General features: G+C 33.4%; 1 protein-coding gene across 2 annotated transcripts; it reads right to left on the bottom strand.

Moving 5' to 3' along the window:
- Nucleotides 1-2002: 2002 nt before the first annotated feature.
- Nucleotides 2003-11665, bottom strand: LOC128520016 (CD209 antigen-like protein B). 2 transcript variants are annotated; one of them, XM_053494026.1, is made up of 12 exons: nucleotides 11542-11665; nucleotides 11263-11423; nucleotides 10628-10753; nucleotides 10365-10490; nucleotides 9942-10070; nucleotides 9258-9392; nucleotides 8163-8276; nucleotides 6312-6410; nucleotides 4959-5036; nucleotides 4629-4780; nucleotides 4365-4462; nucleotides 2004-2596 (listed from the first exon to the last, which is right to left on the bottom strand). In XM_053494026.1, the coding sequence occupies exons 2-12, from the start codon at nucleotides 11363-11365 to the stop codon at nucleotides 2440-2442; spliced, it is 1317 nt and encodes a 438-aa protein (XP_053350001.1). In that variant the 5' UTR covers nucleotides 11366-11423; nucleotides 11542-11665; the 3' UTR covers nucleotides 2004-2439. The 2 variants fall into 2 exon arrangements, with proteins under 2 accessions (XP_053350000.1, XP_053350001.1); XM_053494025.1 differs by lacking the exon at nucleotides 11542-11665 and having other exon boundaries at nucleotides 2003-2596.
- Nucleotides 11666-13529: the final 1864 nt, after the last annotated feature.

Genomic DNA, 13529 nt, shown 5'->3' with positions numbered 1-13529 from the left:
GGCATTATGAAGTCTTTACAGAGCATAAGTAGCAGAAACATATTAATATCAACTGTTCAAAGGAGATTAATGCATTTTTGGACGCCTTCAGCATTCCTTTACAATGTAGAAAGAAATAAAAATCAGGAATCATCATGGAGTTAGACCTCAAACTTTTGAACGGTAGTGTGTGCATATATATAAACTATACAAACCATACAAAATGATTGCGAAATATGTCAAATAAGAATAGTTTTATTAACAAAATATAAGCTTAATTGGATCAACTTGGAGCCGTCAAAACAAAACACATGCATTAAAACATGCAACTGTCAAAACTATCATTTGATCTGTTCCATGGCTTTCATCTGTCTACATAAACATTAGTGATGAAATCATTTAATTTAATAGTACTGTAGTTTTGTATGTTTATACACACCAGTCTCTCTCTCTCTTTCTCACACACACACACAAACACAGACACAATTCAATTCAATTTTGTTTATATAACAATTTTAACAATAGTCAATGTCTCAAAGCAGCTTCCCAAAAATGAAAGAAAATTTTTTATAAGAAAATTTATGGAAGTGTGTATGTGTGAAAAAAATATGTCTAGATAATAATGAGTTGAATGAATGAAATGTCTCTGATGAGCAAGCCAAGGGTGACGGATGACAGTGACAAGGAAAAACTCTCTGAGCTGGTCTTTCTCTGGATGCCTCAGGAACCTCGCAGGGTTGGCCTTTGTCTACTGAAGCTGGCCCAATTTTAGATGCCTCGGGATGGGTAGAAAGATAAAGAACAGATAGAAAGAATTAGCGTAGTTGCGTAGATTAAAGAGATGCGTCTTGAGTCTACTTTTAAACTGGGAAACGGTGTCTGAGCCCCGAACATTGTCTGAAAGGCTATTCCAAAGCTTTGGAGTTAAATATAAAAATGCTCTACTCCTTTTTATAGATTTTAAAATTCTGGGAATTACCAGAAGTCCAGAGTTTTGTGATCTTAAGAAGCGTGGTGGATTATAGCGTATCAGTAGACTGGTTAGGTATGTGGGAGCTAAACCATTTAAAGCCTTGTATGTAAGTAATACTATTTTGTAATAAATTCTAAACTGAACAGGTAGCCAGTGCAGGGATGATAATATTGGGGTTATATGATCATATTTTCTGGATCTAGTGAGAACCCTGGCGGCTGCATTTTGGACTATAGCTTGTTTATTGAGGATGCAGGACAACCACCTAGTAATGCATTACAATAGTCCAGTCTTGAGATCATGAATGCGTGAACAAGCTTTTCTGCGTCAGATACGGATAAGATGCTCCTAATCTTGGCAATATTTCTAAGATGGAAAAAGGCTTTTTTTGTGATATTGGAAATATGATTTTCAAAGGACCTGTTACTGTCTAATATTCAGATGCTCAAGTTTCGAGCATCTAAATGCTCAAGTGATGAAAACAGTCTAAGACAGGGGTCTTCAATTCCAGTCCTGGAGGTCCAGTGATCAGCACAGTTTGTAATTTACCAAGACCCAAACACACCCACTGAACCTAGTAATTAATAGATTACTTGAATCAGCTGTGTTACTATTACTGTTCTTGTATTACTATTCTTTTATTACCATTTATTCGGCTGCTCTTATTGTTTTACATTTTTTCATATATTATCCATATATTTTCTATATTGTGTATTTTTGTGTACAGTTATTTTATTCTTAACTTTTATTTGTATATATTTTTTTTATTCTTCCCTAGTTAAACTTACCATTTATTTTAATTTTCATATTTATTTCCTATTCCTATTCATATTCTTTTATTCTTAGGTCACAAGCAGTTGTCTAAGCATTTCACTGCATATCGTACTGTGTATGACTGTATGTGACAAATAAAATTTGAATTCGAATTTGAATTGGTTTGAGAGGAAGAATCACCAAACTGTGTTGGACACTGACCCTCCAGGACTGGATTTGAAGACCCCTGGTATAAGGGATGAAGTGTGATCATGGAATTATACTGATTGTGTACAACTCAATAATTTCAGTATTTTATTGAGTGAATATTAGTTTAAAGGAGAAACAAAAATATATTTTACATTTAATTCCTGTAAAAAGTACAATATTTGTTGCCTGTAATAAAGGCAGTTACTTACATACATTTAGTTTTGTAATACTTTGGTAAACATTTTAGTGCAAATAAGGTCTTAAAGAAGTGCAAAGCAATTTTGTAGAAGGAAAATAAAAATACATTTTCAATTAAAATAAGTACAGAGTCACTTTCAACAAATACAATTAGCAAATATCATTTTCTGACTCTGTTCACTTGACTGTGTATCATGGAACATCATTGTTTCATATACGGATTCTGTATTTGTTGCTCTTTATGAACTGCTATTGTAAAAGTTAAGTGAAGAAGTACAAAGATGATAAAAGCAAATGTAGCCGATTTCTGTGATGGTTATAGTTGATCATTCATCCACTTTTAAAAGTTTCTGGCAGATGTAATGTGAGGTCTTGTCACAGGGGTTTACATGCCAGTTGTGATTGTTTGGCCACTTTCCTTTTAGCAGTGCGCAGGAATCCTGAGCAACTGGATTTGGCTGCCCACGGGCCCAGTAGCTGTTACTAAAAAAAAAAAAAAAAATTTTTTATTAGTTACACAAACGCATAACCTGACTGGGAACTTTAAAAGAAATATACACCTTCCTTAAATACATGCAAACATCTTAAATACTGTAACATGATTGTTGTGCCATGGTTGCTGTTTGAATAAGTCAGAATATTCTGGGGCTTTCAAACACAACCTTCCCTAAAGTTTACACAAAATTCAGTCAACAGCAGAGCAAAATGACCTTGCTTTTTCCTCCTACTATTAATATACTATTATATTTAGTTCAAGACATACGCACAGTTCTTTACTCACTCACTCATCTTCTATACTGCTTTATCCTGGGAAACCTTGACCCTATCCCAGGAGACTTACAGCATGAAGTAGGGTACACCCTGAATGGGGTGCAAATTTATCGCTAAGCACACAAACTGCAGGACATACAAACTGCATGCACAAAGACCTAAGGTGGGAGTCAAACCTGGACCATGGAGGTGCAAGGTGACAGTGCTAACCACTAAAACACCATGACATCTATAGTTCCTTATAATAGTTTAGTTTTTAAGATATTTTTTACCAGTGACAAATGTGTCTCCTACTATTTCTATATATGAGAGTGTATAATTCAATAAGAAAACATTGGTTAGTCTACTGATTCATTATGTATAAAAGCTAGTTTTCTAGTTGCCTCTAACCAAAAAAGAAATCATAAAAAATAAATAAAATTCACTCCAGCAAGTAAGAAAGCTCCAAACAAAGTCCTAGGTGACTGCTGGACTCACTAGGATCAGATAGGATCTACATTCACGCTTCAGCCATTAGAAAGAGATGAGAGCAAAAGAAGAAGCTTTGATTACAGCATGGTAAAATTATTATTCTCATGCTCAGTCTCAATGCCTTACCTTACTTATAAAGTCAACATCTGTGCATGTATATACTGTTTACTATAGCATTGTAACCATGTGTGTGTGCATAAAGCATTTTTTTGTATCCAAATGTATTGACTGTTTTTTAGTAACCATACTGCAAAAATGGCCCCATAAATAAAAGGTTAAAAGGCTTAAGTAGTGCGAGCAATTTATCTGTTTAACAACAATGCAATGTCACATTTCCGCAAAAGGAGGCAAAAGAAAACGTTATTTGATTAGTTCTTTGTTAAAGACACACAAAAAGTAAAAGATTCCAGAGAGCCAACAGATATCAGTGAATCCCTTAGTAATAGTGAAAGTCTTCCTACATAATAACCCCCGCCTCCTCTTCTCCTCTCTTGTCTCCCTCATACCAGCCCTTATTCTGTTTAAAGGTAAAGTGCAGGTTAGTTTGTATTACATTTACTATATATTTGGTATTGATAATTTTTATATGAATAATTTTGAGTTGTGGAAAAAATTATCTGAGTTACTTCCATTACTTCTTATCAGGAAAATCGCTTTGATATATAAGTGTTTTGTATTACAAGCATGTTTCCGGAAGGAATAATGCTTGCAATCCAAGGTTTAGCTGTATTTGCATTGTTTAAAACCCGGAGTCAGTGCGTAGACTCAGCCATGATACATGATACAAAGCCCTTGAAGCAAAGCAGGTTAAAGGCCTTGCTCAAGCATCTGTAGGATTACAAATTTATAAAATGTTAAATCTAGCTTCCAACGTAATATTATATAAACTGAAAAAGTTATGTACATTGGGTAATATTTTGGTATTACTGCTGGGTTGAGAAAAATTTCACCCACCCAGAATATCCAAAAAATAGCGATTCTGTGATTAAAAACTGCACTAATGACTCACCTCTTGGTTAGTACGGTATTGTTAACCCACATCCACTTATTTTCTGAATAATGCAGTCCAATCCAGTACATCAGGCCTGTATATTTCCATAGAAAATTCTACAGTAATAAAGACAGAATTTCTCACAGTTAGATATACATCTTTAACCTCCTATAGCAGTAAGATGCTTTAATATTGATGCCTGCTTTAGTTAGCCTGATTGATTGATTGATTGATTGATTGATTGATTGATTGATTGATTGATTGATTGATTGATTGATTAACCTGCAATCTTTCATTGTTGATGACAACCAGGTCAGCACCCTGTTTCTGACACTCCTCCCTGCTCTGAGTCCAGTTTAGACGTTCCCTAACAAACAAGTAGCAGGAGGTGTTCGTCTTATACCACTCCTTCCCACACCCAGAGCACTGATTTCCTGCAGAAAAACAGCAAAGTTTTAACACATTTTAGATTTACATTTTTAGTTTTAGTTAAAAATTATATAAATATACATAAATAATTCAATAATTCATTGAAACATTATTATAAAGGACTAACTGAAATGGAAGGGCATTTAGGATGTTAATGATTGTTGGCATGTGATAGTGTTTTACCTTGGCTCACAGGATAAATGGTCTTCTTTTCTTCAGCAGGGGGATCTGGGCACTTCTGGATGGACTTATTTTCATTTACTGAAGTTTGGACATCAGGAGAACAGATGGTACAAAAAAATACATGAATTATTTATACCTTTAAATCCAAGGCAACTTCTACCTATTTGCAAAAAACAGACATATTATGGAAAATCATAACAAATGTTTCAGATATTAACACTAGAAGAATCCCGGTATAGTAACAGTTTAATTATTTTGGATCTGAGATGTTGGGTGAAAATCAAATAAAGATAATTTTTTATTATTCAAATTTTTTTTTTTATTATTTGTTTGTTTATTTATTTATTTTAAATAATGTTTTCTATAATAAATATCTTAATTAAATCTTTCTCAAAAATCAATTATTGAGTAACATTCACTACTCAATACCATCTTACAATAATGAAGTTTTTTTCTTAGTATGTATGAGGAGAAAGTTTCTCCATTACAGTATATTCAGTGCTATACGACGACTTTGCAGTTGTCTGCCATCTAGAGGGTAAAAAAAACAACTTGGATAAATTAACTACTTTGTTTAATTTGCAAATAGGATAGTCATGGAGAAGGGTCACATGACATTAAGAAGAGCTGGCCATTATGGACTCTAGGACAGATATGTTTGTTGCAGTAAGTAAAAACCATATATAAGAAATAGAAAAGTTTCAATACTTAGGACTTATGTTTTTGTTTGTTTGTTTGTTTGTTTGTTTGTTTGTTTGTTGGGGGTCAAAATCAGCTTGTAGAATTTGTAATGCGAAGAGAAACACAAACCTATTTCCAGCTGAATGCCAAAATGCATACAACTATGAGCTTCAACTTCAAATCACTAATGATTAATTCTCTGCATTTACATTTATATGTCCTTTCTGCAGTCAGTGAAGAACATGATGAATGGTAGCTATACTTTTTTTTTTTAAGTCTGGTGTAAATCAACTAGTTGGGCTGGTTAAGGCTTGTATTTCTTCTTGTTAATGTTGTTCATGTACACATCTGATTCTTGAAAAATTTTAATTTGGTGCATTTCTTTTATGAAATCTTTTTATTACTTTTTTATTATCCTGATTGGAAATCATAAGCTCCCATAACTTAATGGCCTCATAACTGTGGTGCAAAATAAAAATATATATATTTATACAGCAAAATGTTGACAATGTCATCTATCATTCTTCCCTCCACATCGTGAATAGAGAAGCTAAAGTCTGTTGTTTTCTTTATTTAAATGCAGGCTTGGGTTAGATGTGTTGTTGATGTTTTCAAGAGCTCTAGTTTGGTGTTACCGAGTCAGTATTCTTTTAACCGCTATGCATGACTTACACTTCATGGCCAGAGCAAGAACCACAGCCAGTAAGAGCAAAGTCAGAACCAGGAAAAAAACAGAAATCCTCTTGTACAGTTGAAGTTTCCTGTAAACATCTAGACATAGAACAAATACACAGTTAGCACAACCCATGGCATACAGAAATGCCACTCAGTGGGGATAAATGCAAAACATTACACTAGGTTTGTATAGTTATTCTGTATCTATACTAAACTTGTTGTTTACACTATTTAATATAATATGCCCACGGTATGTGAACTTGGACTTTATTCCATGGTAACGGCATGGTATGTTGTGAAGATCATACTCACTTTAACCTTCACACAGTTTTTATAATCATCAAAACCCAATATCACATTTAGGACAGCAAACGGTTTAACATACTCTGTCTATACTATGACAATGCACAATTTTGGACCAAGTCTGAGTCTTAATTGCTTATTATTATATGCATGTTTTTGTTGTTTGTTTGTTTTTTACGTGAAATTTAAATTAGACCTCTTTGATTTAATGTAACATACCCAAACACACAATCACACACACACATACACACAAACACCCAAAGGGAGGTTATAAAATTGCTGATTAGAAAAAAAAGAAGAAAAAAAAAGCTGATTCAGGTAAATAGGCACAAATTATAGAAAGAAACACCAAAGTTAATTAATGCAGCACCATTTATATTCAGCATCCTAATATTAGAATTTGATGTAATAAATTTAGAAGCTTTTGATTGAACAGTTTTTTGTCCTTTGATATCATGTAAATATTCACTCCAGCAAAAGCTTATATTGCTCAAATGTGGAGACCGCAAGCGATTACAAAGCAACTAGTAAAGAAGGCATCTTTATATGTAGATCCACCATTAAGGAAGTTCGACATCACCATGGCCTGAAATGCATAAAAGGAAGGCCTTGCAAAATAGCAGGTCAAAAATGCATGTGATTAACAGTCATTTGGGTGTGAGTGTTCTTTCAGCAGATTAAACAAATATTGAACTGTTTAGCCATAAAGATCAGCACTACAGTGTATAAGGACCTGTGAAACATGGAGGTGGCTGCATCATGTTGTGCCAGTGTTTTACACAAAGCTGTACAATTTGGTCAAAAAATTACATTTATTGATTTTATTCTGATATATACTGCAACTGTGATATAGTACAAATGTACTAAATGAATTTGTATTTAAACATATTTATCTATGCTAACAGCAAATAATGGTAAAAAATAATGGTATTAAGAGGATGTTTGCTAATATTTATCACCAAAAAAAAAAATTTAAATTATTGACAACTCTACATAAATTCCAAAATAGGTGTATATAACCTGTAATAAACTGCAGCATTGTGCAATCAAATAATTGCACTGGTCCACTTAGCATTTTTTTTATTTTATGTGAGAATTTTAATTGGGCAGCACTAGTTGGAAAAAGACGTGGGGATCTCAAGGGCGGGCTGTTATTCATAAATACAAAAACACCTTAAATCATTAACAGATCTGGGACTATCAGCAGGAAAATGATCTAAGCATACTGCCCAGGCTGTAACAAAATGACTTAAACACAGTAGTTAAAGTTAAAGCAATGGTGTGGTCTTCACAAAGGTTTTAAATTAATTCCCACAGAACAACACAATTTATATGTAGCATCCTACATATCCTACATAGTACTGAAGCTAACCGAAGCAAAAATAATTCTGCCTCAGTTACACCAGATTAGTCAGGAGGAATAAGCACAAAGTCCAAGAGTATGTTTATATGTATTAAACCTTTTCACACAATTTAAATGTGTAGATATGCCAGAATATTAGTTTGACTGATTGGGTGTATTGTACAGTACTTGACTTATTTTACCTTCTTTGTCTTTTGCCCTGGAACTGGTCCCTGCAGACATATAAACATTTTCTGACGGTGTGTTCAGTTTGCAGTACAGATCAGTTTCTTCATCTTCTTTTCCATTTTCTTCATCTTTTTCAGCATTTATGGAAAGAAGAAATAGTTAAATATATGAGAAAATTATTTCAAATAGTTGACTTATTTTCTTTAGGTTTACTTCTTTAAAAAGTTTAATATTATTAGGTCACATGGATATAAATTTTAACAGCATGATTTATTTTTAAAAATAATATATATGAATATATTATAAAATATTATATTATTATAATATTTATAATATGTGGAGGACTTTTTCTGTCTTATTAATTTTGTCTTAATTTGGTTTTGCAACAAAAAAAATTTTTACAATCGTATTATTGTAGTAGATGGGCAGCTAGATATAGTAGATATGAAATCTCAAAACAATTATTGTAGGAAAAAAAACGCCCTAACAATAATAAATATACTTTTTGACAACACACATTCCTCCATACTTAAACACCTTTAAGTGAAATCTCTCACACATTTAGCATTTAGTTGTTGTTGTTTTTTTTGTTGTAAACTGAAATGTAGCACTCATTCTATTTGTGTTGGGTAACTGAAAACCAGACATTAAGCCTATAAGAAGTTAAAATACAATAAAAAGGCAAATTGGAAGTTTTTTTATTAAGGTGCAACACCACACATTTTACATTAGCAATAGTTTAAAAGGATAACTTAATAGGATTAAGTTAATAGCTATTAACTTAAATAGTCAATAGTCTGTACATTTTATTATTTTAAAAAATTGCATTTGAAGCATTAAATGTCGCAAAGGGAAAAAACATCTTAGTCACACTGGTGATTCATGAGGTACTCTTTATGGTATAGGTTCACTTTTTGTTAATTATATATTTTTTGCAATTTGCAATTTATATATCAGAGACAATTTGCAGGATTCTTTAAATTTGTTAAATTCAGCCTACATGCAGATAGCTTAATATGTTTATTAGACCTTATTACACAGCTTAAATGTGCATCAAAAAAAAAACTGAGCTCTTTCAAGCGGATGGCTTAAATAAATTTAATTATTACCTTTACTGCGTTTAGAAGAGGAAGAAGGCTTTGAAACATTATAAACATCTTCTGTTGGAGTGAGTAATTTGCTGTACACATCAGTTTCTTCTTCTTTTATGTCCTTTTCTTTTCCTTCTGCCTTTTTCTCGGCTTCTACAGGAAAGAAAAAAATAATGATCCGAGTGGTTTACATGTAAGAAAACTGGACATAATATCAGTAAAAAGTAATAGACTATTTGTTTCTTTTATTTTTCCTTTCTCTGTATCCTCTGCAGACATTTTGCACAACAGTAGAGTGTTTTTTATCCAGTTCTGTGTATGTGCTACTAACACACTTTTCAGTTTAGCAACAGTTGTTAACCAGCCTGAACAGTGGTTGACTTTGTTCGCAACGTCTCAATTGCAATACTGACCCATGAGGTAACTTTCAAATGTTTTCTGTTCTCTTTTTGTCATTTAATTTATTTTTTGTTATTGATTATATATATTTTTATGCAATTTGCAATTTATGTATTGGAGACAACTTGGCATTTGCAGAACTCTTTAAGTTTTCTTTGATTCAGCCTACATATAGGAAAATTCATATGTCTATCAAACCTTATTAAACTTAATTATATTACAAATATGAAAATGAAAGACACATACTGTACATACAGACAGCTCTTTAAAGAGGTTGGCTTAAATAAATAATGAAATTATTACCTCCACTGCCTGAGGAAGAAGGCTTTGAAACATTATAAACATCTTCTGTTGGAGTGTTTAGTTTGGTGTACACATTAGTTTCTTCTTCTTTTATGTCCTTTTCTTTTCCTTCTGCCTTTTTCTCGGTTTCTACAGGAAAGAAAAAAAATATGATCCGACTGGTTTACATGTTAGAAAATTGGACAGAATATAAGGCAAGAAAAGAACAATCAGGAAAATATAGACCATTTGTTTCTTCCATTTTGCCCTTCTCTGTATCTTCTGCATATATTTTTACATCTTAATAGCTGTTTTTTGTTGAAAGGTGGATAGTAATTGCATTGCAGATCACCTCTCACTACCTCTCAGTACTGCATTGCAGTATTTACTACACTGTGAGACTTTTAATTTCTTTTAAGCAGTTGTCTTAAATAAATGGGTTACCTTCATTGCTTTTAGGAGAGGATGTAGATTTTGAAAGTTTATCAACATTTTCTGGAGGATCATTGAGTTTGACTGTAGTTTCTTCTGCTTTTTCATCTCCTTTTGCTTTTGCTTCCTCTTTGTCAGCTTTTATGGGGAAAAGAATTCATGAGCATTATGCGAAAACCTATATATATTAGAGAAAGCTTCATTAATTTATTAGCTCTTACTGGACAAATTAAATGGGTTTGCTTAAGCTTTGCTTAAATAAATAAAGTCATTACCTTCACTTCCTATGGGGGTGGAAGTAGGCTTTGAAACATTATAAACATCTTCTGTTGGAGAACTCAGTGTGCTGTACACATTACCTTCTTTTTTTATTTCTTTTTCTAGGTCTTTATTCTCAGGTTCTATGGAAAGAAAAGAGGAATAAATGGTGGTTTAATTCTTCATACACATACAAGATGTAAACAGACATGTTGCCATTATCGTACAATTTGATTCCTTCTTGGGAGAAATTATCAGACTTTTCAGAGGAATATACCCATCTAAAAACCAAGAAGGGAAAATTCCAAAGGAATTAAAGAAAGAGTCAGGATTTGTCATAATAAGGGTGGAATGTACAAAAAAACAAATAGATTAAAATCTTTAACAACACAGTAACAGAATTATATTTAATTAGGTGCAGAAAATGGAATGACCAAATAGTTTAAATGTGATAAAAGTTGAATAAAAATTTAGGCAAAAACATTCAAATATATTTTTGGAGTGATTTTAAAAGTTTTTGGTCCAAGTAGCTTATTTGTGAGAAGATGATTATTTCTACAGGATAGTGCACAGAATTGTGCACTATCCTGTACAAATAATCATCTTTCCACTAATCCAAGTATTTTTTTAAACTAAAAAGAAAGAAAATTACCTTTGGTTTGTTCTACTTTGCTTTTCTCTGCATCTTTATTATCTTTATCTTCTGTCGAAGAGAGCTCTTTCATCTCCACCTCAGTCTTTTTCTGTGTGTCCATGGTCTCTCACTTTCTGTGTTGATCTTGTTTCGTTTTTCTTGACCAAAACCCCCTGTGTCTAATAAAAGGCAAAAATAAAATTCAATTAAGCAAAAGACCTACTAAAATTATCTTGTCCATGCATTCTGTGACTAAATTCATGCACATAAACAATGTTGGTCAGTACAACAACTTACAAGTACAGATGTGGTTATTTCAGTTGAAAGAGAATAATCAATGTTCTGAGAAATTCACAAGTGATTAAGACCCTGTTCACACTCATCACGTCTCGCTCGCTTCACACTTCCTTCTCACACTTTTATACTGACACACCAATAACAAAACATAACCACTTCTCTCTTTCCTTCATTGTTTCATTTAATTAAAAAAAGCCTATTGCCATTCTTTCTTCTTAGAACTTAACTCTCAGAATTGCACTGTTTTTAAATTTCCCAATAAAAACAGTCAGCTTACCAAGAAGCTTTTAATACTTAAACAGACAGAAACGTGATCAACGGTTGCACTGTGCAAAAGTCTTAAATCATCCTGCATTTATTCAGATTTTGTTTCCAAAGGGCCAGACTTTTTATGTACTCTTCTAAGGAATACTCTTTATCCACACAGTGACCTATAAATCACTCAAGCATAATAATCAAATAACTTAAGGCATGAACCAGTAAGAAACAGGTGCAGATTATTGACAGATGATCAGATAGGAATCCAACCTGGACCCTGGAGGTGCAAGGTGACAGTACTAATCATTACACCACCGTGCCGCCTGCAATTAAACTACCGCTATGGTAAAATAACATATGCATTTTTAGGCAATCCAGGAAACCAAGGCACAATAAATGATATAAGAGTCACAACCATTAGAAGTCTGAATTCCTCCATTTCTCCTGTCCATATGCAGCTTTTAGGTGATGCTGTAGTTGTACTGTAGTTTAGTTTTTAACGTTTTTAACTAAAAACGCAAAATCTATACCCCTAATAACTGCACTTTTTAAAGATTGCTGACTGTAATGTAGAAGGGCATCTGGCTTCACATGCTGTTGGCAGTACGACAGGAGCCACACCTGACAATTTAATCCCTTGGGTTTTTTTACTAAGGGAAACCAGCTTCATCCTGGATTCCCTTAGCATTACTTTGACAAATCACAACTTGACAATGATATGAAGACGGCATTTTCTGCTTGTTTAATCTTTCAATTTGTGTTAGAAAGAAAATGACTCTTTGGACATGCTGGTAAAATGCAATAAAATCTTTCAGCACCCATTCACCATATAACAACTGGGAGTGTGGTGGGGTCGGGTGGGGTTTTCACACACTAAAATACCAGAGAAGAGATGGCAGTCAGCAACATCACAGATGAGTTTTTAATCCAAACCAAAATAGTTAAACGAAGTGTTTTTTGTCATAAGAATTAAAGTGTTTTTTGAAAAAGGGGAAGCCTGGCTTCTATGGGTCTCTGGAAGAAAACACCCATGGTCTCGACTAAGGGTTGTTCTAGCTATTAAAAAGATCAGGGCTAAGTCAGTTCCCTCTTCGTTTCTTGTTTTGTAAAATGTTCAGCATTAGGCATTAGTAGGTTGGGGAGGCAAAAAAAAGTAACCCTTTCAGAAGGGTTAAATTACTGGAGATTTAAAATAACTGGAATTGGGTTAAGAACTTTCCAACACATTTTTAAACCCGTAAGAGCTGTGTTGAACCTTCATCATGAATTGTGATTACTTAAATGCTTAGAAGAGATGCATAGCAAAAAAAAGCTGACAGCAGAAATAGTGAAAGTAAAAGCATTTCCACATGCACAATGTGAAGAGAGGATTGGGCATAAAATAGCTGCATGACAGTAGGGAAATCACTTGTTAGTGAGGGTAATCAAGAAAAAACAACAAATGCTTAAATTATTAAATTGTTATGTTAGAGAGCATAACAATTGGACTTTGACGCAGTGGAAAAAGTTAATGTTATCTGATGAGTCTAGATTGACCCTATATCAGGAGCAATGGGTAATGGGTGTGCAGGGTTAAATGAGAAGAGCATGAACCCTGACGATGCACCCATCATGCATAGCCTCAGTAGGCAGTGTTATGATCTGGGGTTGCTGTTGGTCAGGTCTAGACTCAGCAGCGTGGACTTGAATGTACCACTTAAATGACAAGGTTATCACATAAATGGATTATT

This window comes from Clarias gariepinus, chromosome 4 (assembly GCF_024256425.1).
Source record: "Clarias gariepinus isolate MV-2021 ecotype Netherlands chromosome 4, CGAR_prim_01v2, whole genome shotgun sequence".
NCBI lineage: Eukaryota > Metazoa > Chordata > Actinopteri > Siluriformes > Clariidae > Clarias > Clarias gariepinus.
Note: the sequence above shows the minus strand (reverse complement) of the source record. Positions and strands in the feature narration are given on the sequence as shown.